Here is a 26298-nt window from a genome sequence, read left to right on the forward strand (position 1 = left end):
TGCACTTGGTATTGGATTATGAAGACCTTGCACTTGGTATGGGATTATGAAGACCTTGCACTTGGTATTGGATTATGAAGACCTTGCACTTGGTATTGGATTATGAAGACCTTGCACTTGGTATGGGATTATGAAGACCTTGCACTTGGTATTGGATTATGAAGACCTTGCACTTGGTATTGGATTATGAAGACCTTGTGTATGTGCGTGAACTGGTTAAATAAGTAATCAAATTGCTTTCCCTACATATCAGTAATTCAGGAGATTATGCAATCCTTAGTGTAAATTTCTTAGGTGATGTTATAACAGCAAAAGTTAGTTTTTCAACTATATTTTTCGTTTGGTGTAAAAGTTAATTTTCCAAGTTCTGCTCTTTATTAGTTAAAACTGTTTTACCAGATAACAGAGACTCTGATGCATGCAAGGTGGAATGTTATTGTGGAAAGTGGGTTACATTTCATTAAGTTAAAAAAAAATCAATATAGGCTTTAAAACTCCCACGACCGGCATTTGTAAAGTTTATGACTACATCTGTAGATTTCACGAGCTAAACACGTAACGTCATGTTACCTGCTGAAACAGGTACTTACCAGTTGTTTTACAAGGGAAGTTATGCCGGTTGAAACCTGTGGGTTGATTAGTTCTCTTAATAATAATTAATAATAATATTATTAATATATTATTTCAAAGGATTTACTATGAAAACACATACACACGCTTGACACAAGGAATGTTTAATCAATAGTAGTATTTTATTAAGTACACAAATATGAAACAGAAATCGAAAAAGCCAGAAAGTAAATCTCTTAATTTCTAAGCACAAAACACAAGTCAAAAGCTTTCACTGCGTTCATGAGGATAGCAAGGCAATTGAAATATGAACCGCCTATCTCCTCACACACCAAGCAGCAACTTCAAGGTTGTGATGTGGCTAGTAACTTGCTCACACACATGCACGCCCACACACACACACACACACACACACACACACACACACACACACACACTAAACTGAAATGATGCACACAATCTTAGAATATATCACATCATGGACTCCCGAGTGGTGCACCCAGCAAAGGCACTCCGCATGGAGTGCAGAATGCGCCCTATAGCCTGGAGATTGCAGGTTCCAATCCAGGCTTCGTCATTGCTGATTGTGACCAGGGGTTCCTAGGGGGCGGTACACAATTGGTTGAGCGCTGCCCGGGTAGGGAGAGCTTAGGTCGGCAGGGCAATCCACAGTTCACTGCACACCAGCGACCCCTGTGGCTGATAGTGCGTCTGCGGGTCTGCAGTGGAGCCATTCAGATCTGTGTTGTCCTCCGGCACTGTAGGTCTGATGGTTTCGCTGTGGATCCGGAGTGCGACGGATGATGGATTGGCAGGAGCACGTTTTGGAGGACGCGTGTTTTAGCCTCTGTTTTCCGAGTCGCCAGGGGGTTGCAGCGGTGAACTGGGATAAAAGAAATAATTGGGCATTCCAAATTGGGGAGAAAACAAGGGTAAACACCATTGACGACGACTAAGTTAAAAAAAAAAGAGTATATCACAATAAGCTTATTAATGGTATATAGATTAAGGCATGTTTACTTTTAAATAAATTCTTGATAAAATAACATGAGTTTGATTATTTATAGTTATTTCATCAAGTTTTACTAAAAGTTATTTGATACAGTAATTAATCCAGTTACATTTTCCAATACACGTTCATGTATTATAATCATATTACCAAGCCTTTTTGAAGTTATGGATGATCTCAGCATGGAGGTGTTCACACAACTGGTGTACATTCTCTCATACAGTACCAGCAGAACACAAACTACATTGATCAGATATGTGGCACAGTGAAACTCATTGAAATTTGCTGGTTAAGAACTGCATGCCTCTTAGATAGTTAGCTTTTTTCATAATAATTCATTAGTCTAGACTAACTGTGTCTATAAAGTAAATAGGATTAATTCCTGTCCCTGCCAAAAAGCATGTAAGATTGTGGCTGCTCCTTAATAGAATAATTGGTGCTAACTGGGAGCAGCCACACTCCATGAAAGGAGAGCCCAGGGCTTCATTATGGAGAGGAGTTTGGTGAGTTTTTTGTTCTGTGCGTTGTTGTTTGTTTAAAGTTCTCTTCAGTGAAGACAAATGCAAGTATTCAGGTAAACGAAAGTACAGTACATGCATATATCTATGAATTGTAGTTGTAGTTTGGTTTGTTTACTATGAGTGGCAAGCAAGCCTGTCTGCCGCTACCCCTTTGAGTTCAGCTAATGCACCGTGTCTGAAGCAATGGTGGTGTGAATAAATAATGGCATGTTGTTTAAAATGGTGCAGAGCATGATTATTGTTCGTGGCTGCACCTTATGTCTTATTAAGCTCTTGACAGCCCTCTTAATATTCAAAATCTCTTCAACAGTGAATTATTTTCTACATAAAGTTGCTATTCAGTACTCATTTAGTCTATTTTATGTTTTTCTCTACCTCTGGATACTATGGTTGCAACAGTAAATATGTATAAGCCAATAAAACTCAGAGCCACTCAGTTCAAATGTGTCAAATTCTGACAAAACTATACCTCTAGTATTGGTATTCCACTTACTGTGAGCAGGAATCGGGACAGTAAAAAAAAACAGCTCTACAGTATTTGTACAACGTCCCACTGCTTCTAAAAATAGACCTATTTGCCACAATAAAATTGCCAGCCATGCAATAATTCATTAACAGATACTATGTTATGTGCAATAAGGCAAACTGATGACGTTTATTGACAGTGAATTTAACTGCTCATTCTTATACAGTCTTAATCTTTTTAGATTCCCTGCGTGGCTGAGAGCCACTGCACCAAGCTTTGTTTCATCTGCAAACTTGACAAGTTTGCTAATGATCCCTCTATCTAAGTCGTTGATAGTGATAAGAAACATGAGTGGTTCAAGGATGGAGTTCTGGCAACCTCTCTTGGGCAACAAAAGAGGCAGTGTTCAGACATATTTATTTTATGGCAAAATGTTAATATTTATTCATTTTAGTTGTCTTTGGTTCAATATAAATTAAAATTTGTGAGATATCAACAAAATGTAAGTGGGCTCGGTTCTAAAGACAATCCCCTTGTTATCTTATAAATCCTACACAATAATTGTCTTGACATCACAAAATTTTATTATTAAGAGCATGACGCAAATACTCCCCACACAGTAGATGCCGGTTATTAGCAACCCTGATAAAGACAATGGTTGCTTTTCATGGTAACCAATCCTGTCCCATAGACTGTAATGTTAATGGTATTTGATATGAGCAACTGCGTGCCGCTTATTGACAACTTTATTACTGGGTGCCAGTGCTACAGAGCGTACTTGCGTAATTTATGCACATACTTCATGCAGCTTTTATAACACACTGACTTCACAACTGCATATTTTTGGTGGACTGAGGCAGAATCGTGGCTTTGAAACTGGCTACGAAGCTCCACCTCCCGCTGTAAATCCATCTCATTTTTTTTATAAAAAAATATAGGAATGAAATATATTGTAAAGAAAGGATCTCGTTTGATTGTCCATTACTTGACCCTATATATATTACACTTCAATGGAAAGATTCCATGCATTATAATATGGTTGAGCTAGAGGGATATAATCCCTGATATATGCTAGAATCTTAGCAACTGCATCACAAAAACAAATCAAACATCTATCAGCTATTAACAAAATGTAATTTAAAGTAAATGTCAACTTTTTTAATAAGATGTCAATTAAGGAATGGCTAAATCAAAATATCCCAGAAAATGCGAGCACCTCAGATGTCTACAGTCGCTGTAAGTAGTACAACTTGTAATGCTGCAGGTTTGAGCTGTCGCTACACAGATCATTCAATTAGGTCCACAACAATCCAGTTATTGTCCAACTCTGGTTTGCAAAGCACAGAAATAATGTCCAATGTGAAAGTAGCCTTAAAAATGACTGGACCGTCAATCTTCATCAAGCTCTTCCAAAGGTCACGCTGCTTCTGCTGTCCACTTCAGGGTTACCAGATTTCTACTGTGTTTATAGTCCAGAGTCACTTCAAAACTAGTCCAACTTTTTTTTTTTTTTACTGAAACCAAGCCGTAGGCCTATGCATAAAAAAAATAAAAATAAAAACCTTTCGTAAGATACCTAGTATAGATTTGATAAAAATGACAAGCCCCAGCACAGCTCATCCTCATGTCATTATAAAAAACATCCGTACAGAAACTCTGAAGGCGCAGTCAACATTCATACCAGCAACTGGATTACAGTGTGATTTTTACTGAAGCACTAATGCTGCTACTGTTTCCCGAACAATAATGCAAAGAAAACAGTTCAGTCTTTTAAAGTTATACCACCAATCCAACTAATCAGGGGGGTCAAACTCCATTTTTCGAGGGCCCCAGAGTCTTCTGGTTTTCATTCCAGCTTAAACTCTCAATTAACATAACTGACCTCATTATTTGTTCATTTGGACATATTTCGTATTTTTCCAAGGTCTTTTACAGATAACGGTTTTAAAAATGCACTTGATTCAAGGTATACAACCTATGAAACATTTTGAGACCTGGAGAGAAGTGTTACATGTGTCCAATTAATCAAATCATTAGATCAATTAAGTAATTGAGAGCTCGGCTGGAACGAAAACCAGAAGACACCGCAGCCCTCCAGGAACTGAGTTTGATAGCCCTGAACTAGATGAGATACATCAATTAACCTGAACAAACTGCAAAAAATAGCTTGTCTTTTTTTAAAAAAATAAACACAAAAAAGTTAACATTTAATTGTAGGTTTGTCCCATACATTGAAATATGACACATAAACATAAAAAAAACACATTTTTTACTTCTTGCCTTCAATCACCTTGTCAATCAACACATGGTCGTGCCCTGAGATGGTTGTGGTCATGTGCAATATGTGATTTTATTGGGAAACAGTTTTAAGTTGTTTGTGTGCACTGCAACGGGTAGGCTGCAAAAGTTGTGGACAGGGTTCATTTGTTCAATTAAACAGTTTTGTGATTAGGTTATTCATTTTTAATTAATAATATTCGTATATCTATTATAATATATTATATATAATATATATATATATATATATAGATATATATTTCTTTTTGATCGGATTTTAGATACGCTCTAAAACTTTCATCGGGTGGACCCTTTTGAAAGTACCCACCTTAACTGTTCCGTTTAATTACAAGCAGCCTTCTCGAAAATTTTAATAACTGCTCAATACTGTATAAGTTTAGTTAATTTCCAAGGAAAGGGTTTATTATTATTATTATTATTATTATTATTATTATTATTACAATTGCAGAATTTGTCCTGAGTTTATTTTCACAGAAGCATTTTTAATAACTGCACACTAATAATAATAGTAGAAGTAGTAATAATAATAAATCTTATTTTCAAACTCTTTTGTTCTCTATTTATTAAAATGAAAGTGTACAGTTTTAAAAACGCTGTTTTGTACACTCATTTTATTTTATTTATTTTATTGTTTTGGAAGACCATATTTATAGAACGTTCATTTTAGAGTTCTTATGTGGAAGAGAAAAAAAATCTTATGTGTAAAGAAAAAAATAGGAAAACCTAATAAATAAATTCAGTTAAAATCAATAAAAATTATAGTTGATTGATTGAAGTATACAAGCAATAAGACCCTCCACATCAGGCATTGCCAGGTATTATACGACCATTTGGTCGTGTAATTAAGCGATAGAGCCCGTCTACGTGGTAGATGAACGTGACTGGAGTTATGCGTCGCGACCACACTCTAGAGCACGCATCGAGAGGGCCCTATCGCTATTAGAAAACTATTTATTTCTTTATTATCTCTCCAGGAGATACAGTGGAGGCTAGCATACGCACACCCTACCTGGGCTGTTCGAAGCAGAGTGGACAGTATGCCTGATGTAACAGGTCCACAGTATTTATACAATGTCTCATTGCTTCTAAAAATAGACTAATTCACCACAATACATGAACAGATACATGCACCCCAGTGCCGCTGATAAGAAGTGGCTGTAGCCACCTCTCCCCAAACCATAAATGAATAATAATAAATAATTAACATGCTCCACAGTGGCACTCTGCCACCTATCCCCCAAATATTGAATTTAATGAAAATCAACAGCTGAGACACGGCCCGTCCCACAGAGCATGACTGTGCCGGGGAAAGAGAGCTCAGAATTTCCAATCCGACAACACACCCCTCAGAGCTAAATACGGACCACTCAGCACTCAGTTAAGGAACCCCTCCCCCCCACTCACATATGTTTTATTTTTTAGGGGGAAACCTCAGGAAATCCGTGCCCTTCCTCCAGGCTCTAAGCCGTCAACTCCTGTTTAGGCTTCCCAGCGCTTGACTGAGTAGCAGAAAGAAAAAGAAGCGAAAAGAAAGAATAACGCACAGAGTTTTTATGCGACTGATGATAACGCATTGGTTAGAGGCAGATTCTCCTTCCAGAAAAGCAACAAGTTTACAATTTTTTTTCAGAGTTGTCCATATCTTTGTTTTGAATGTAGCCTATTATTGTCCATTTTACAGTGCTTGTTGTCATTAGTGTGATACAAATAGCACTGAAGAAGGTGATGATGTAAGAAGGAGTATGACAAAAATACTAGTCACATTCTTAAGTATGAAGATTTTTTTCTAGTTAAAGGGTCTGTTGCAATGGTAACAGAAACTGAGCACATTGCACATGAAAAAACATAAACAAAGAAATCCTGATATAAACGTTATTTACCTTCAATGTGATCAGTTGGAATCCTGAATGTAGCACAATAACATTGATGTAAACTCCATGCTTAATAATAATAATAATAATAATAATAATATAATAATAATAATAATAATAATAATAATAATAAAAATGAGTCAAAAATGTTTAGTAAATGAGGCTTTTAATTTGTTTTAAGATTAGTTTGTGTCAATAAGTGTTGATTTTTAGTTTTAAAATGGATTCTCCAATATTGTATTTCATTACGTTTAGTGTTTATTCTTCAATGTAGGTACAGAGTCTTTTGAAGAAGTGTAAATGGGAATGTGTGTTTAAAACAATTACACCTGTAAACAGAATATTGCTTTTGGCATTCTATTTTCCTGCACTAGTAGGCCTAAATACACTACCGGTCAAAAGTTTTAGAACACCCCCATTTTTCCAGTTTCTATTGAAATTTAAGCAGTTCAAGTCCAGTGAATAACCTAAAATGGTACAAAGGTAAGCGGTAAACTGCCAGAGGTTAAAAAAAAAAGTTTAGGTTACCAAAAACTGAAAAATAATGTACATTTCAGAGTTATACAAAAAGGCCTTTTTCAGGGAACAAGTAATGGGTTAACAACTTACAGCTGTTCTGCAGCAATGGAAGTAAATTAAGCCTTGAAAGTTGATGCTAACAATTCCTACAGGTGTCCCAACTTTTGTTGATTACTTTCAAACCCTCTGTCTATATAAAAGCAGTGTTGGAACAGACTGTGCAACTACACCCTCTTAAGCATTATTTGGACCGTATTGTACTGCAGGAAGTAATATATTGCTATCATAATGGTGAGAAAAAGGCAATTAACAAAGGAAGACAGACAGACCATTATAACCCTTAAAAGTGTAGGTCTTGCCTTTAGAGAAATTGCAAAGAAAACCAAGGTGTCAGTGAGTATAGTTTCCTACACCATCAAAAGGCACTTGGAAACTGGAGGAAACTCTGATATGAAGAGGTCTGGTAGACCCAAAGCCACAACAGAATCAGAAGACAAGTTTCTGAGAGTCAACAGCTTGCGTGATAGGCGGCTCACAGGACAACGGCTTCAAGCACAGCTTAACACTGGTAAGCAAGTCTCAGTTTCAATTGTGAAGAAGAGAAGACTTTGAGCTGCAGGTTTGACAGGTCAAGTGGCAGTACGAAAGCCATTGCTAAGATGGCAAAATAAGAAAAAGAGGCTTTTTGTGACACCAACTGTCAAACATGGAGAAGGAAGCATGATGGTCTGGGGCTCTTTTGCTGGATCCAGAGTCGGCGACTTGCACAGAGTGAGAGGCACCCTAAACCAAAATGGCTACCACAGCATTTTGCAGCACCATGCAATACCCTCTGGTATACGTCTAGTTGGTCAGGGGTTCATCCTACAGCAAGATAATGACCCAAAACATACCTCCAGGCTATGTCAGAACTACCTTAGAAGAAAAGAACAAGACGGTGGGCTTCAAATCATGGAATGGCCAGCACAGCCTCCAGACTTAAACCCCATCGAGCTGGTTTGGGATGAACTGGACAGATGGGTGAAAGCAAAGCAACCTACAAGTGCAACACATTTGTGGGAACTTCTGCAACGGTGTTGGGAAGAACTTTCCGAACAATATTTGATTTCCATTGTAGAAAGAATGCCACGAGTGTGTTCAGCTGTTATATCTGAAAAAGGTGGCTACTTTGATGAGTCAAAAATTTAGATTAAATTTTGTTAAACAAAACGATTCCATGATTTATTTTTTATCTCCAATTGTTTATTTGTTCTATGCTTTAATTTCAGAGTATATGGAGACATTAAACTGCGTAAATTTCAATAAAAACTGGAAAAATTGAGGTGTACTAAATTGAAATATGGATTAATGCAGAGAGGTCAAGGTTTGATGACCTCAAAGAGGGGGTCTTTTTCTGAAGGGGTTGTCAATGCTGAAGGTGCATGGTAGGATAGCAGAACCAGGAGGACAGTTAAACTAAGATGTTTAGTTCCATTAAAGCGCACACACACACACACACACACACACACACACACACAGTAGTGAATCCAGTCACACCCTCAAAGAGTTGCAACTATTTCACCTTAAGTCGTTTTTATATTTATTGTAAGTGACTTTCACTGACGTGGCGCGTGGGCGCAATTCCACCCTGCCAATCCCGTTTGAGATCCTGCAGGAAGTTTCAGGATGTAGTCTGAATGGGGGTCGGCTTCGGGACTTTCCAAATCTCCCCTACCTTTTGTGAAAGCAAAGTTAGACGCTTCTGGTTTCAGTTCGTAGGCGGCGCATTTTAAATGACGGGGGGGGTTGAAACTATATATGAAGGGTCTTAATGAGGGCGACATGTTAAACCATTCTCGCATTAATCGTTCTGTATTGTACATGTTACGTCAGGCATATAGAAAGTCATGGAATTCAGGCTTGATTGTATGCCGGAGGAGGAGAGAGCCACGATGACAGACCAGGGACTGTTAGCGGCTCTGATTATACAGGACAGGAATGAAAACAAGAAAATACTGTATTGTGTTGCTTGCAGCATGGTTGCAGCTGTGGTGCTGATCACCCTGCCGTTTTATTTTATTTTTTTCATCAAACTGGATGCAGCAGGGGCAGCTTTGGTAAGATGTGTTTAATTAACTAGAAGGGATTGTAGTGGAAACAACATTGTTAAGAGTTAAGGTTGGCATTAGCGGCAGTTCAGACCAATATAACAAGCTGTTTTAGCTGGGTGGTATGTGTAACGGTGGTGGATGTGCACTGTCCACAGGATGTTTGTAAGCAAGTGCATCTTTACTGTTTACAGATAATTGCATTATCATATTTTTAAAAGGGTAAACCCTTCATTCGTGACTTGTTAACATCACAATATATACAGTAAGTCACAGTCTGTGTTTTCAGAGGGGCAGGTAGGTGGCATGTTGAAAAACTGAAACTTTCCTAATCCGATACTGTGAATATTCCCGATACTTGATGTGTTTGGATTCAGTGGTTATTTTTTTATTTTTTTAACAGGTTCCTTTAAATATTGCTGAAAGCGGTAAGTTTTTTCATTCTTCATTGCAAATTCTTAATTGTAAATGCATTGTTTCACCAAGATACCGGTAAGAATAACATAACGATGGAAAGAAAAATGAATAGAAAACTTAGAAATAATAACTTCTTTATTTAACACACACACACACACACACACACACACACACACACACACACCACATATATATATATATATATATATATATATATATATATATATATATATATATATATATATATATATAAAATGTGTGTATGTGTGAAAATAAACAAGAGGTAAATGGCTCTGGTTAAAAGCACTTATTTTACATTGAACGCATTGCTCTAAATATTGTTCTATACATTAAATGGCACATAGGAACTTATTTTGTATGACTTGTTTATGTTCATTGCGTCATTCATTGGTTCTGTTTGCCTTCAATTTAGGTGCACCCAGTTCTAGGATTTCCCAGCCTCGCGAGATACCGGTACCCAAAGCTCATCTGACCGGTATGAAGGAAGCTTCCACTTAATGATAGAAAGCACTATTAACCCTTTACTGCACGCTTCATAGTCGCTCTTAGATGAGTGCTCTGCGTTATTAAAATACAGTTTTAAAGCTTACTTTTAATATGAATTGAATGATTTAAACGTGTTTGTAAAATGATAAATATTAGTGATATTGATCACAGCTGAAACATATTGGGCAGGCCAACTGATTTTGTAGCCTAATTCTAAACTTTTTTTCTCGAAATAGCAGCAAGTATTTAGGCAGGGTGTATTGTCTCATGAATGGTCTTTTGGGGATGAGAAATTCCCCTTATATCCTACAGACCTAGGTAGATGAATAAGCCAATGTAAGAAAAGGGAAGCAAGGGGTAAATGAAAGGGCAAAATAAAGATTGGGACTATCCCTTTGACTTTTACAGACAATGTAGTCTTTTTCCTGCTTATGAAGTAGAAATTTTGTGTATAGTTATAAAAAAAAAAAAAGATGAATCTCCCAGAGGCTACACGTTTTTGCCATTGCTATTTCTGTAATATTATTATAATATATAGTGAATGACAATTTTCCTGTAAACTTTGTGTTTCAGTCTCATTGTACATGGTGGGGGCACAAGACCCATGTATAATAAGATTGCAGGTGTATAATAAGATTGCAGGTGTACAATAAGATGGCCCATGTATAATAAGATTGATGGCCTACAGTGTATAATAAGATTGCAGGTGTATAATAAGATTGCTTATGAAGTAGAAATTTTGTGTATAGTTATAAAAAAAAAAAAAGATGAATCTCCCAGAGGCTACACGTTTTTGCCATTGCTATTTCTGTAATATTATTATAATATATAGTGAAGGTCAGTCTCACCCATGTATAATAAGATTGCAGGTGTATAATAAGATTGCAGGTGTATAATAAGATGGCAGGTGTATAATAAGATGGCAGGTGTATAATAAGATGGGGGCACAAGACCCATGTATAATGCAGGTGTATAATAAGATAAGATCGCAGGTGTATAATAAGATCGCAGGTGTATAATAAGATTGCAGGTGTTTAATAAGATTGCAGGTGTATAATAAGATTGCATGTGTATAATAAGACTGCCCGTGTATAGTAAGATTGCAGGTGTATAATAAGGTAACCTGTGTAAAGTAAGATTGCCTGTGAAAAATAAGATTGCAGGTGTATAAGATTGCATGTGTATAATAAGGTTGCAGGTGTATAAGATTGCATGTGTATAATAAGGTTGCAGGTGTATAAGATTGCATGTGTATAATAAGGTTGCAGGTGTGTAAGATTGCATGTGTATAATAAGGTTGCAGGTGTATAAGATTGCATGTATATAATAAGATTGCAGGTGTATAAGATTGCCCATGTATAATAAGATTGCGCGTGTATAATAAGGTTGGTGATAAAACTGATAATCTCAACTCTGCCACCAGTACATGAACACATGAAAGTACATGAAAGCACAGCTAGTACCAAAACAAACAACAATGGCCTGCTGTAGCAAAGTGGTTAGTAGTGTGTAGGTGATGCAGTCCACCAAACAATGACACACAATAAAGTTCATGGTCCAAACAGTTGTTTAATTTTCCTTATCACAGTTTGGCAAGGTTGAATAATAATACTGGCTTTACACAGCAGTGTGTCTCCAGTAATAGACCATGTGTTCAGTCCCGAAATAATAACACAGTAACACTCAGGGCTCCCGAGTGGCACCTCCAGTAAAGGCGTTCGCATGGAGTGCAGGATGCACCCTATAGCCTGGAGATCGCAGGCTCCAATCCAGGCTATGTCATTGCTGACTGTGTATGGGGGTTCCTAGGGGACGGCACACAATTGGCCGAGGGCCGCCTGGGTAAGACGTTTGACTGAAGACATTTCTTTAAAGGGGTTTCTTAATAGTCTGTAATTGAAGAAATCCATTGTTTACTTACTATTCTGCCCTTTTCAGTAGCTGACATGCCTGCTGTACTGAAAGAGTTCAAACGCAGCTCACCATTAAGATCTCAGAGCAATCCTGGAGATTGTTTTATAGAGAGATTCTACAGTAATAAGTCCTTATGAGCATAGGATCAAATGCATTTATTTTAAACACACTGTTCTATTTAAATCCCATGTACATTACTAAACTCTTATTTTTTAAACTGTCCTGGTGATTCTAAACTAATCCAGGATAAAGGCTGTTACTAATGGTTTATTTTAAATTGACTATGCAAACAAAATCTTTTTGCTTTCATTACAGTGATGACACACAGTTTAACAAGTTCTGAAGAAGGTGAAAATCAGTTTCTACCATGGGAACACCAACATGGACAGGCTTTCCTAAAGAATGGATTGGATTACCAGGACAATGCACTGGTCTTCCCCATAAGTGGAGATTACTTTGTTTATGCTCAAGTCACATTTCGTGAGAATTACAAGAAAGAAAAATGTGAACCTAGGATGCTGAAGCAGACCATCACCAAGGTGACTGATAAGTACCCAGTACCCACAGAGCTTGCGACTGCCAGCAAGTCTGTGTGCGAGACTGGTATGTGGGTAAAGACCATTTATGTTGGTGCAATTTTTCACCTTGATAAAGGAGACAGGCTGAAAGTTAATGTCAGTAGCATTAGCTTGGTAGATTTAACTAGTGAGAGAAAAACATTCTTTGGTGCGTATTTACTGCAAAGCAGGCAGCTTGATTAAATGGCAATTAAAAACTCTTTGCCTCTTCCCTATTTCACAATTTCAAACTGTATTTTAAACATGGTTGTTCAGATAATGACACATTTAGTAAATTGCTCCCAAGCTGTACTTGATTATTATGAAGCTCAAGTTTATAAAGAAGATATGACCATGCATGCGTATATCAATAGTACATAAGTATATTCAATTTACTGTTGTTATACAACAAGTATGTAGTGTACTACATTTATTATTTACCAATTCATTTGGATAGAACAAAAACACTATTTGTATGGTATGTAAAAAAAAAAACACAAATTGCATACAGATCCGAATCGTAAATGATTACAAAGTGCTTCTTGTTTTAAAGCAGCATTTAGTTGGTGAATTTGTGTGGAATGTTCTGAACTGCAGCCTGAGGGTATGGAATGGGTTACCTAGCCATTACTGAGCCTTTAATACCCAACTTGACAAAGTTGTGAGGGCAGTCAGCTTGGAACTGGACGAGCACAGATGGGTGGCAGATCTTGTTCGTAAACTTTCTGATGTTTTTTTATATATGGTAATTCGTTCTCTTCTAACAAGTTAAAGGCTCTTTAAACGTTGGATGTTAATTCTCACGTAACTATATTTATTTTGTGAATACATTAATGTAAAAAAAGTTATATTTAAAAGAGGAAATTAATGTCCAGTCTACCAAACAATGTGAGGAACACATTGCTAGACCCACATGTTCTTAATCTGGCATTCTCAATCCTAAAATGTCTGTTGCAATACTGTAGGGGTGAATGATTTACAAAATAAAAATGTAACTTGATATAGGGGTTCCACAATATACTTTGTTCCTTATAGTTTGAAAACATGCACTAACAAAGTCACAGCATTCCCTATTAGATGCCACAGTTAGACCAGTCTATTGTGTTTCATGAATACGCAATTCTTTGTTTGGTAGACTTGCATAAGATGTGCCAGGACAGATATGACATCTTGTCATTGTAATTATTATGTTGAGAAACAGACCCCTGGCAGATTGTGGGTTAGCTTATCTGTGGCTTACTCATTGTAGGGTTAAAAAAAAAAAGATTTATTATATACATATACTGCAACATTTTTATAAAATGTAAAGCCAAGTACAAGACGTGCTTACATATTTAAGAGGATTCCTATCCAGCAATCTCTTTAGTTGAAGAGATTTTGATTTAACTTAATAAGCTTGAATCTGAGCAGTTAAAACTCAAGCTGTGGTGTAATAAACTTATTTGTGATATATAAACTTTTTGTGTGTGATAAACTTTTTTGTGACAGTATAAAAGTTAGATTTTACAAAAATAAAAACATGATTATTTTTAATCCATTCCTGAGTACAGTCTTCATTTGTATGATTTGTAATGTTAAAGGTCAAGTGTAGGGGGACTCTTATTGTATAAGACACGTCATTTCGCACCGTTTGAGCAGCCAGAACTGCTCTGTTTGCTTTGCTTTGCAGTCCTCTCTTCTAAACTGCATGAGATGACATCTCTTATACAATGAGACACCCTGCACACAATGTAATAACGTCTGTTATAAATTATAGTTATGGCAATGCTGTGAACATCAGTAGTTATAAAAAAATAGTTTAACTTATTTTTCTTTTTTTGTCAAAAGGGTATTCCTTTACCTGAGTCTAAGGCTGTTCACAATCAACACAGATAATGTGCTTCTCCACGCTGCCTTTCTGCACAGGGCACAGCTGTCCGAAGTTTTATTTTTATTGCACCTGCCAACCTGGCACTGGTGTCACTTGCGGCTCTCAACTGGGTTATAGTCCGTGTGGAAGGGTGGTGGGTAATTCACTGACTCAGGAGACAGACAGGTGAACTTGAAAACACCACACAGGTGCCCAGTTTTATTTTTACGCAATGATTTCTTGTGGCCCGCGGAGGGCGCTGTTGGTCCGTGGTCTGCTTTACCAACTATGGTAAACAGAACCACAGGAATACCAAATAATGGTAAAACAGTTCAGGGTGCAAGCGCACTCGCAGGTGCTTCAAACAATAATTCAAGAATAGAAGGCGAAAAGAAAAAGGGAAAATAAAACAGTAACAAAACTACAAAGAAAAGGTGCTGCACTCTACAGCGATATCCCGGTCGCCGCTGCCCTTGCGACCCGGATCACCGTCCTACGCTGCCGGCTAACTAGCCTGCTCAGCTATACTATTCAGGGGTCTGCCCAAGGGTTCCCCGCCCTCACTGTCCCGCTCTGAAACTCTGTTTCTTTCTCTCCGACTGGTTCTCGGTCGTGGACCAGCGCTTCCACACTCTCGGCGCGTTTAAAAGGGCAGACCTGAGGAAACAACAAAGCTTTAACTTATAGGGCTAACAATCTTCCCAAGACCTGCCTCTCAGCCATTCAGAGAGGGGGAAAGTCCACACACCCACTTTCCCACCTCCCCGTGTCACTGCCATGACTCGCAGGCGGTTGTTGGACGACTGCCGCCCTCTTCCTGCAGCACCGTGAACACGCCAGCAGAGTCAGCACAGATCTCCCCCTGCTACAGTCCGTTTTGTTTGTTGATTGTTTTGGCTACCAGTGCAGTGTTTTGTTTATCTTTCCAACCTTTTATTTTCTGTGTGTAGTAAACGGCGCAGCCATCTTTGTGACAGGCCTCCACCTGTGTTAGATTGTAGTGATTTACATGATTTCAGGATAAATTCAGCAGTTCCTGTAGGTTCCCTCTGTTGGGTAGTGCCTTTCAAAGCAAAGACTCAACCATGAGCACCAAGGCACTTTCAAAGTTGTTGAAAGGCACAGATCAGGGGATGGGTATAAAAAAAATATCAAAGGCCTTGAATATCCCTTGGAGCACAGTCAAGATGGTTATTAAGAAGTGAAAGGTGTATGGCACCACCAAGACCCTGCCTAAATCAGGCCTTCCCTCCAAACTGAACGACTGAACAAGAAGGAGACTGATCAGAGAGGCTACAATTTTGCAAGAGCTACAGGCTTTTATGGCCAAGACTGGTCAAAGTGTGCATGTGACAACAATATCCCAAGTACTCCACAAATCTGGCCTGTATGGTAGGGTGGCAAGAAGGAAGCCATTACTCAAGAAAGCCCATCTTAAATCCGGTTTGAAGTATGCAAAAAAACACTCAGGATATTCTGTAGTCATGTGGCAAAATGTTTTGTGGTCTGACGAAACTAAAATGGATTTTTTTTGCCTACATGCAAAGCGTTATGTTTGGCGCAAACCCAACACAGCGCATCACCCAAAGAACACCATCCCTATTGTGAAGCATGGTGGTGGCAGCATCATGTTATGGGGATGTTTCTCATTGGCAGGGACTGAGGCACTTGTCTGGATAGAAGGGAAGATGAATGGAGAAAAGTACAGAGAAGTCCTTGAGGAAAACCTGCTACATTCTGCAAGAAAGCTGAAACTGGGATGGAAGTTCACCTTTCATCAAGACAACGACCCAAAGCTACACTGGAGTGGCTAAGGAACAAATAGGTAAATGTCCTTGAGTGGCCCAGTCAAAGCCCCGACCTAAATCCAATCAAAAATTTTGGCATGACTTGACAGCTTGAACAGTTTTGTAGCGAAGAATGGTCAAATATTGCCAAATCTAGGTGTGCAAAGTTGGTAGAGACCTATCCCACCAAACTCACAGCTGTAATTGCTGGCAAATGTGTTTCCGCCAAGTATTAATCCAACTAGAGACTTATCCAATTATGATCTTTCAATTTTGCATTTTTAATATACAATTTTTTTTTCCATAAAAACTTTTTTCCCAGTGTGGAGTATGATGTGTAGATAAGTGGAAAAACATTCTCATTTAAATGCTTGAAACTCTGAGGCACTGACACAACAAAATGTGAAAAAAGTTCAAGGGGGTGTAGACTTTCTATAGGCACTGTGTGTATTCTTGACATCTTTTTTGTGTTCCCTGAAAAACGGACAAGGGTTGGAATGGCCAAAATGAAATAATCAGATATGCATCACACCTGTTTAACTGTCACTGAAGTCAAAATTTTATAGGGTTGGATTTGTGAGTGCTGACTGTATTGTGCAAAAATTACCCATAAAGTACATTAAGTATGGCATAATAACATTGTAATTATGTGTAAGTGTATGTAAATACACAGTAATCCAAGACACTTAATGATAAATGTTACGCACACTTTTCTAATATTTATACTAAAAGAAACATAATAAATTCAATGACAAACGTTTTGACTTTCACAATGCCTCCAAAAATCTCTTTTTAACACGTTTTAATACATCTATTCACACTGCATTCTGGGTTACCTCATTTGACAAAAGCTTTTAACTGCCAAGATTGTTTTTGGAGTCTATATTTTAAATATGCTGCATGCCTAAAAAAAACATCTGAAATAATGCTTCCTGTATATTGGGAATTTGTAGGTAAAAGGAATAACTGATAAACAGTTTTGCAGTTTATGTGTTATCCTGCTCTTGTGCAGTATGCAGCTGCATGGTAAGAGTTTATTATCATATTTAGATACCATAGCAAATAAAGGTAGTTCCTATAATGGATAACATTTTTTTTTTTACTGCACAGGGCCTGTTCTCAAAGTGATTTACTCCAAATACAACTATGAATTAAAATGTTTCAAAAGAATATTGTTAATGCATATAACAGCTTGCACCCCTATCTGAGTCAGTGGTACAATCCAAAACTCAAAAGATACATTTATCCTCTGTTACACTCTACTCTTATTTGTACTCCATTTAGGTTGCTTTTCTAACCATTTACAAAGGAACAGATTACTTTGCTACACCCCTAGTTTATACCCTCGCTCATGACCCCTTGGTTAACGAGCACGTCCGCTTCTCCACGTCGTTTCCCATGCAGGTCATTGAGTTCGGGTACCGTAGCTCAGTCCCTTTTCCACCTACACACAGGAATAAAGTACCCTCTCAGGTTGGGAGGGAGATCTAACACCAAGCGTCATTCTATCGCTGTCACAACAGGTATTCGCCATAAGGCTCTGGACGTTGTAAACCATTTCAATAAATTTCTGTTGCACCTGTTCATAATTGTCTGTGTGATTTGTACCTGCACTGCACTCACCTGTATCTACTCACCACACAGTACACAGTACCCCTTCACTATTTATTTATTTATTGCATTTATATAGTGCTTTTTATAGAAAAATATCTCAAAGCACTTTAAAGTACATAGCAGAAAAAAAAGAACAAACCACAATACATTTGTGTAGCATGTCATACATACAACTGCCATAATCAGATGATTTAAATAACATATTTAAATAACAGTATACACATATTACCATTTTAAAAGTACATTAAAATACACTAGAAAGACAATGATTCTTGGTGGTAAATCTGCCTCCTGAGCTGTGAGGGCGCGAAGTAACGGGAACAGACTACTTGACACTTCGTTCCGAGGGTTAAAAGGAAGTCAGTCATGTATTAAAGAGATGGAGCTTTGGTACAGTAACTCATTGACGTGGAAGGGAAATGATGTGGCAGCACACCGTATTCGTTTTGACTATAAACTGTATTCATACCACAATCACTAATTCACACACTAACCGGACTTGTGTATGTGTTTCGTGTTTAATGTGGGGATACAATAACAGGACTATTATTTCGGGACCAACCAGGGGATTATAACATAATACACGCTGCTGTATTACTTACCTGCGTTATCATTTACTGTTTGTTTTGCCGTCAGGCACTAGACATAAAAGAAATAAAAACAAACCTTTGCACCTGTATTACAATTGTCTGTTCTTTACTCACCTGCACACTATTAATTTAAATCTAAGGCCCATTGTCTTTGTAGATACTGGCAGATTCCCTTCAAAAGAATGGCAAGATGATCGGAAATAGTAAGATCTAGGGTTATGACATTCTTAACAGCAAAACCACATGAAATTGCCAGATATAAAGTATGGCCATGATTATGCGTAGGATATTTGACATGCAGGATATAATCTGAGGAGTCCAGTAGCCACAAAAATTCAAAGGAGTTGGAAAATCAGAATCAATGTCAACATGAAGGTTAAAATCACCCAATAAAATCCTAGCATAATTGATTGTCAATATAGATAGCTGATCCCCAAATACAGTCAAAAATAGCGGGTTTGACCTGGGTGGTTGATAATTACAATAAGAACAGGTAATGGACCATTTAATGTCAAGGTTAAAACATCAAAGGAAGGACTCCTGAGTGACGCATCCAGTAAAGGCGCTCCATGTGGGTGCAGGATGTGCCCTATACCCTGGAGAACGCAGGTTCGAATCGAGGCTATGTCACAGCCGACCGTGACCTAGGGAGGTTCTAGGAGGCAGCGCACAATTGGGTGAGCGCCGAACGGGTAGGGGGGGCTTAGGTCAGCAGGAGACCACTGACCATAGGGTGGGTGAAAGGGCACCTGTGGTTCTTCAGTGGAGCCACCAGATCTGTGTTGTCCTGCGGTACTGTAGGTCTGGTGACATCACTGTGGATCTGCAGTGCAGGAGATTGCAGGAGCACGTTTCGGAGGACATGTGTTCCAGCCGCTGTTTCCCGAGTCGGGGGGGGGGGGGGGGGGGGGGGGGTTGCAAGCAGCAAGCCAAGGATACAGATAATAATTGGGCACACTAAATTGGGGAGAAAACCTGGGTAAAAAATTGGCGACGACGAAATTTAAAAATAAAAAAATTAAAAAAATTAAAAAAAAAACTTCAAAAGATGAATAACCTTCAACAATTTCCTGTTTGATTCTAAGTTCACGACGGGAAGGAGTATTAAGTCCACCTCCCCACCGAGCAGAGCGAGCTTTGTTTCAGTTAAAGAGAGAATATCAATGTTGTAATCCTGATTAACAGAGCCTTCTTAGACAGAGACCTGACATTAAATAAACCTGGGTGTAAATTGTTGCAATCAAGAGCATGTGATTGAGCAGGGGTAATATAAATTTGATGAAGGTTACTGTAGCACACGCCTCTGTGTTACTCAGCGGGTAGCGGGAATGGCAGGATACTTTAACCTGCATTTGACATGCCTCTTTACCTTCCCTCCCCTCCCCGGTTCCTAGTTTAAATACCTTGCTAGGTGGTGTTCAATGTTATCAGCTAGCCTGCTTGCCCCTGACCTATTTAGGTACAGTCCATCTTTCCTGTAATATCTCTTTTCCAAAAGCAATCCCAGTTGTTTATAAATCGCAGCCCTTCTTGCACACACCAACCAGCCAGCCAAGTATTTAAGGCCCTAATTCTACTGAATACTTCATCCTCACCACTAACAACAGGCAGTAGACCTGAGAGAATAATTCTGTATCCTAACTTTTTCAGCTGTCTTGTTAAGGATTTAAAATCCTCTTTCAGAATCTCAGATTTTCTGTTCCTCATGTCATTTGTACCAGCCTGTACAGTGACCACAGTTTCTCTCTTGTGATTTCATAATCTGTGTTCATCCAGCACTAGCTTGTCATTCCTCAGTGCTTGGAATCTATTAGCTAGATCAATCTCCTCTCTATGCTGACTGCTCAGTGTCACCCCCCTCTTTGTACTTTTTCAAACAGTTACCAAGTCCCCACTCACGTCTTGCCTTTCATCCATATCTACCTTCTCAGGTCCCTCTACACATACAGTTCCACTGTCATGCTATGGCACTGAAGCATCACATGGCGCAGGCACATTTATAAAGTTAAAATCAGAGTTGCTTTCAGTCTACACTAGTTACTGTTTAATTAGTGCAAATGAAATACACATTATTTTAGAAACAGTAAAGTCTCTTTGTAGTAGTTTTAAACAAAAAGGTTTGCTACAGTGCAAACAAAGCTGAGGTATTTGTGGTCTTGATTCTAAAACAGGATGGAAATGATGAGTTGGATAGCAGGAATATTTTCACATGCACCACAGAAAAAACAAACAGCTGCATTTCAGAGAAACGAATTCTATGTATTTAGGTTAAAGGTTATTCTATGTATTTCTATGAGTAAATTACTTTACTCCATCTGTTTGCTATTTTAGTTTAACTGGTTTAAAAATAAGCAGTGTTTGTTCTTATCTAACCCCATATATGGTCAAAATCAATTCAGAACACTGAAGATAGTGCAAGCTATAAGTACACTCTGCATGCACTAGTTTTGCAATTTCATGCAATGATTTGCAAAAAGCATTAACTGTTTCTGAAATGTTTTATGTGACATATCTGAGTTCCATGTTAGTTGGCATGCAGGTGTCTCACCTTTGTTATTATTATTTGCTTATTTATTATTATTCTGTTTATATTTAGCAGACACCTTTATCCAAGGCAACTTACAGAGACTAGGATGTGTGAACTATGCATCAGCTGCAGAGTCACTTACAACATCTCATCCAAAAGACAGAGCACAATGAGGTTAAATGACTTGCTCAGGGTCACACAGTGATTCAGTGGCCGAGCTGGGATTTGAACCAGGGACCTGCTGGTGACAAGCAACTTTTTTTTTAACCACTGGACCACACATTCTCCCAGCACCCACGTACATGTTGACTCTACTACTGTAGTGAGTTACAAAGTAACAAAAACCCTTGATTACCAAATCAGAAATAAACAGCCTAACCCAGAATCACTTTCACTTCCACAGTGGCACAAGTGTTGCATACAATGTTTGAATTCTTTACAACGAAGATTGCATATGTAACCCATCTGAGAAACTGATAGATGGCATGATATGTACACCTAAGAGTCATGAAACATGACAAAATAATGCAAATGCATTAGGATACAAATGACAGTAAACACACTGCATCTTAACTGAACATTATCAGCACTGTAACTGAAATCTAGAGCATCCAAATTACACTGAACTAGTAGCTCTACATTCAGGTTTATTACAGTCTTGGTAAAAGGTTATTGATTATTGTAATTTCACAGAGTATTGGGAAATTAACTATAGTATTAAGTAACTAGTGATTTTTTTTTTTAAAGAATAGTGTTCTTGATAGAAATATACAATTCCATTTTTTTATTGCGTGTGTTAATACAATTATTGTATACAGTTTAATTAGTGCACATTAAATAGAAACTTTATTTTAGGTATAGTCTTTTTGTAGTAGTTCAGAATAAAAAAAAGAACTTGCTAAAACTACAAATAAAACTGTGGTATTTGTGGCTGGTAACACTTTACATTAAGTTCCTCTAATTACCGTGTTATTAAACACGTGTGTAATTACACATAATTCTTCACTCAGATCTTTTTGCACAATATAAACCTAAACATATCGTTCAAAAAGATGTACACATTAAGTCCATTGTCACTATGACCAATAGCATTGTAATTATGTGTAAGTACACGTGTATGAACTCAGTAACTGCTATGTAAATACACATTAGAGATACTTCATGTAAAGTGTTATCCTGTTTGCCTTCATTCTAAAACGTGATGGAAAGGCTTTGGATTTCAGACGCATTTTCACATGCGTCACAGAAAACAACAGCTGCATTTCGGAGAAACTAAATGTATTTTAGTGTAAACGATTTTTTTTTTCAATCGCTGTCTATATAGTGATAGAGAATTACTTGACATCTGCATGTTCTGTTTTGACTTCTTAATGACATCGTCACCACTCCAGCGTGCGTCATGGGAGCCAGGATGTTCGCCACAATGACAAAAAGGCATCGGTAAATAGGTTTTTATAAACATACATTGTGAGTTTTCCCAAAACATTGGCCAGCCACTCTTTCCAGCATTGCAGCTGGTAATGACCTTCTAAACCACATGTGAGAAATTCATGAAGATGTCACATTTCCGAAATGACTGGCTGTGCTTAGTCAGATCACTCTTGTTGGCTGCATTAGTCACAGTCTTGTATCTACCAGCTTGTGTGCGCCTTGCTTTTGTGTGAATGATGCATTTGATAGTGTCGCCTTACTGTTATCTGAAATACAAACTAACACTCTTGAGACAAGGGTTATACTGACAGACTGGAGAACTTCAAACGTAATACCAATCCACAAAAAGGGAGATAAAACCGAACCAGGTGACTACAGACCAATAAGCCTGACTTCTATTATATGTAAACTTATAGAAACTATAATAAGATCCAAAATGGAAAATTACCTATATGGTAACAATATCCAGGAGACAGTCAGCATGGTTTTAGGAAAGGGAGATTGTGTTTAACTAACCTGCTTGATTGAGGCTGTGGGTCCAGGCATGATTAAAGCCATGCTGTAGATTTTAAAGAAATGTGTTTAGTTGTTTCCTGGTTATACGTTTGAAGCTGACTAATTAATTAAATATGGATCAGTGGCACCATCTAGAGGTAAAATAGTGTTGTATTATTCCTTTAGTGTCTTTTGTTTTATTTATTTATTTAAAATTTAGTCGTTGCCAATTATTTGTGTTATTTTCTCTCAATTTGAAATGCCCAATTATTATTTAGGCTCAGCTCACCGCTACCGCCCCTGCGCTGACTCAGGAGCGGCGAGGAGGAACACATGTTGTCCTCCGAAGCGTGTGCCGTCAGCCGCCCGCTTCTTTACACGCTGCGGATTCACCATGCAGCCCCCCAGGAGCTACAGCGCTGGAGGACAACGCAGCTCCCGGGCAGCTAACAGGCAAGCCCGCAGGCACCCGGCCCGACTACAGAGGTTGCTGGTGTGCAGTGAGCCGAGGACACCCTGGCCAACCTAAACCCCTCCCCGGCGACGCTCAGTCAATTCAGCGCCGCCTCCTGGGAACTCCCATCCATGGTCGGCTGTGGAATAGCCCAGACTCAAACTGGCGACGTCCAGGCTATAGGGCGCATCTTGCACTCATGCAGAGCACCTTTACTGGATGTGCCACTTAATGTCTTTAACAGGAAAACATTGTCTCCCTTCCCCCACACACACAAACTTATATGATTTACACCTTTGAGGAGCAATTTGCTGTGGGTATGTGTGGCAGGGCATAGCACTGCATGTAAATGATAAATATATTATTATTGAAATGTATTGTATTGGGATGCTTTGTTTTGTGTTTGTGTGTAAACGATGTTTGTTATTGTTTGTCAGTGTGTATGGGGTTAAGCCCCACCCCTCTAAACATGTGCAGAATGTGTCCCTCTCCGAAATGATGAAGGGATTACTAATTTGGATATGGCCAAGTGTATAAATGCGCAGCAACTGCTCATAGTGGGGTGGGCTGTTCAGAATGGAGAGCATGAACGAGAGAGCAGAGAGAGAGAGGAAGAAGGAAACAAAGAGTTTAAGATAAATGCTACACATGCTGGCAGCAGCACGATCCTTGTTTTGCTTTTGTTTGAAGCAGTGTCTGTTTATTTTGGCCGCCGTGCCATTTTCTTTTGTGAAGTGTTTGTTTCTGGTCAAATATTTTATTTAGTAAAATAAAGAAAAGAGCACACTGGGAAGCTTGAGTATATAGCCAAAAGTGTATAGTACAAATTCAAGGACGTTATGTTGAGGTTGTATACTGCACTCGTGAGACACACCAGTACTATTCCAAAATAAAGCAGCATGACTAATCCCTGGGCTGATAGGATTGAGCTACGAAGATAGGATAAAAAAAAACGGAATCTGTTTAGTCTAGAGCAAGGAAGAATTGGGGGGGCATACTTGAAATTTTTAACATCTTAAAAGGAGTTGGCATAGTTAACCCTAAATGATGCAACATGAACACAACACAATAATGTAACTTCCTTTAATACATTCACAAGACAGCACCTGAGCCTACATTCTGTCAAACATAAATATTAAACATGCAATAGTGCTGAATTTAGAAAACTAAAAGAAACTTAAATTCAATGACAAACGCTTTGACTAGAAGTCTTTTTCAATGTCATTCTGTGCTGTTAATATGGGTTCAGATATGGTGCAATGAATAGTTTTATTTCAGTAGCCCCTGGAGCAAATTCTATGAAAATGGACACAGTCTAGTACACCACACAGAGAGAACACTTCATACCTTTCAATCCTGGGCCTACTCTGGATGCTGTTGGCTGTATTTTCGTCAAGCCACCATGTCCTTTCTGTACTACAGGGACCGGAATTTAATGTTCAATTCTACATCAGGTCTGACCAGTGCGCTGTTCATGTTTACCATAACCTCCTTTAACCTGAACTCAACATTTCTGACTATATCACGAACCACACATTTTGCCTTTCTAATTGCTTCCCTACACTGCCTGGTTGCCGTCAAGTACAAATCTATTGCAAAGGTCTTTCTCATAACGGTTATAATTCTGTTTATATTGATGTTCATTCCAATGATGAACAGTGAACACTGGCACGAGCTAAGCTGATTTGCTTTAATATTATTTCTGTAAAATGTTGTTGCCAATGTTGATGTAGATGTCATGTTATAGCTATTAATATTTAACATCCTGTTAACAAGATTTTCAGTTATGATACGTGGCATTTACCTTGTATTTAAAGCAGAGGGGACACTAGTTTACATGTTGCCAGAAAAAGTAGAACGAAATCTGTTGCTTCTACAAAGTTGATTCTACTTTCATGGAACACCTTTCTACTTAATTCTACAACTTATAAAAACTGTAGAAAGACATTTTTAGGTATTTTGTTTTAAAATTTAGACAGAATGATTACTGGTGTGTGCTGTTTTTTAATTTTTTGCTAAAATGACAAATGTTGCTTGATCTTTTCCAAACTGGTTTCTTTAAGATGTAAAAGAGATCAGCAATACTTGAGATCAGCAATCAGCAATCAGCCCCTTTTTACAGTTCTAGACACCACACCCCCAGCATCAACGATTATGAAATACAATTTTTCTAGCTAAGTTTATGTACCTGAACCCCAAGCCAAAATCATGTAAACCAAGATATATTTAGAATTATGAGCCCCCAAAAGAGGGGGATTGGAGGTGGGGGGGGGGGCTTTATTAATTAAACTCAAATTTTGCAAGTAAAATATAAATGTCTTTATTTCATGTTGTTGTTAATGAAGTCCAGCAAAGTATATACTGTAATATATATAAGACACACAAACTGATCAGGGGATTGTCACTGATGACATCCCACACTGGCTTCGCCGCCATATTTTTTCAGCCTTTTCCCAGCAAGCTGGTCATTCACATGACTTTCCTCATGAATTTTCATTGGTTGATTTATCCTATGATGTAAAGTTGCTTCTACAAAATCAGTTGCCCTTGTAGTTTACACGTCACTTTCTACAAAAAATCTCCCTTTCTACAGTTTTCTGACAACATGTAGACCAGTGTCCCCTCCACTCACCTGTATAAACAAAAACATTTAAAACACAATACCAGAAATATTGTGACGTGGCTAGGAGACCCAGGTCATAGATTATATTTATTTAAAGGAACCAAAGAATATGAATACATTTAAGTTTATTAGACAAAATCAAACATTTATTCACATATATACTCTGGATACTCCCGGCGCTTAACATTCAAA

General features: G+C 38.2%; 1 protein-coding gene across 1 annotated transcript; it reads left to right on the forward strand.

Moving 5' to 3' along the window:
• Nucleotides 1–8911: 8911 nt before the first annotated feature.
• Nucleotides 8912–14304, forward strand: LOC121303515 (tumor necrosis factor ligand superfamily member 15-like). Its single transcript, XM_041234246.1, has 4 exons — nucleotides 8912–9350; nucleotides 9745–9769; nucleotides 10192–10254; nucleotides 12495–14304. The coding sequence occupies exons 1-4, from the start codon at nucleotides 9141–9143 to the stop codon at nucleotides 12938–12940; spliced, it is 744 nt and encodes a 247-aa protein (XP_041090180.1). The 5' UTR covers nucleotides 8912–9140; the 3' UTR covers nucleotides 12941–14304.
• The last annotated feature ends 11994 nt before the right edge of the window (nucleotides 14305–26298 follow it).

This window comes from Polyodon spathula, chromosome 33, assembly GCF_017654505.1.
Source record: "Polyodon spathula isolate WHYD16114869_AA chromosome 33, ASM1765450v1, whole genome shotgun sequence".
Classification (NCBI taxonomy): Eukaryota; Metazoa; Chordata; class Actinopteri; order Acipenseriformes; family Polyodontidae; genus Polyodon; species Polyodon spathula.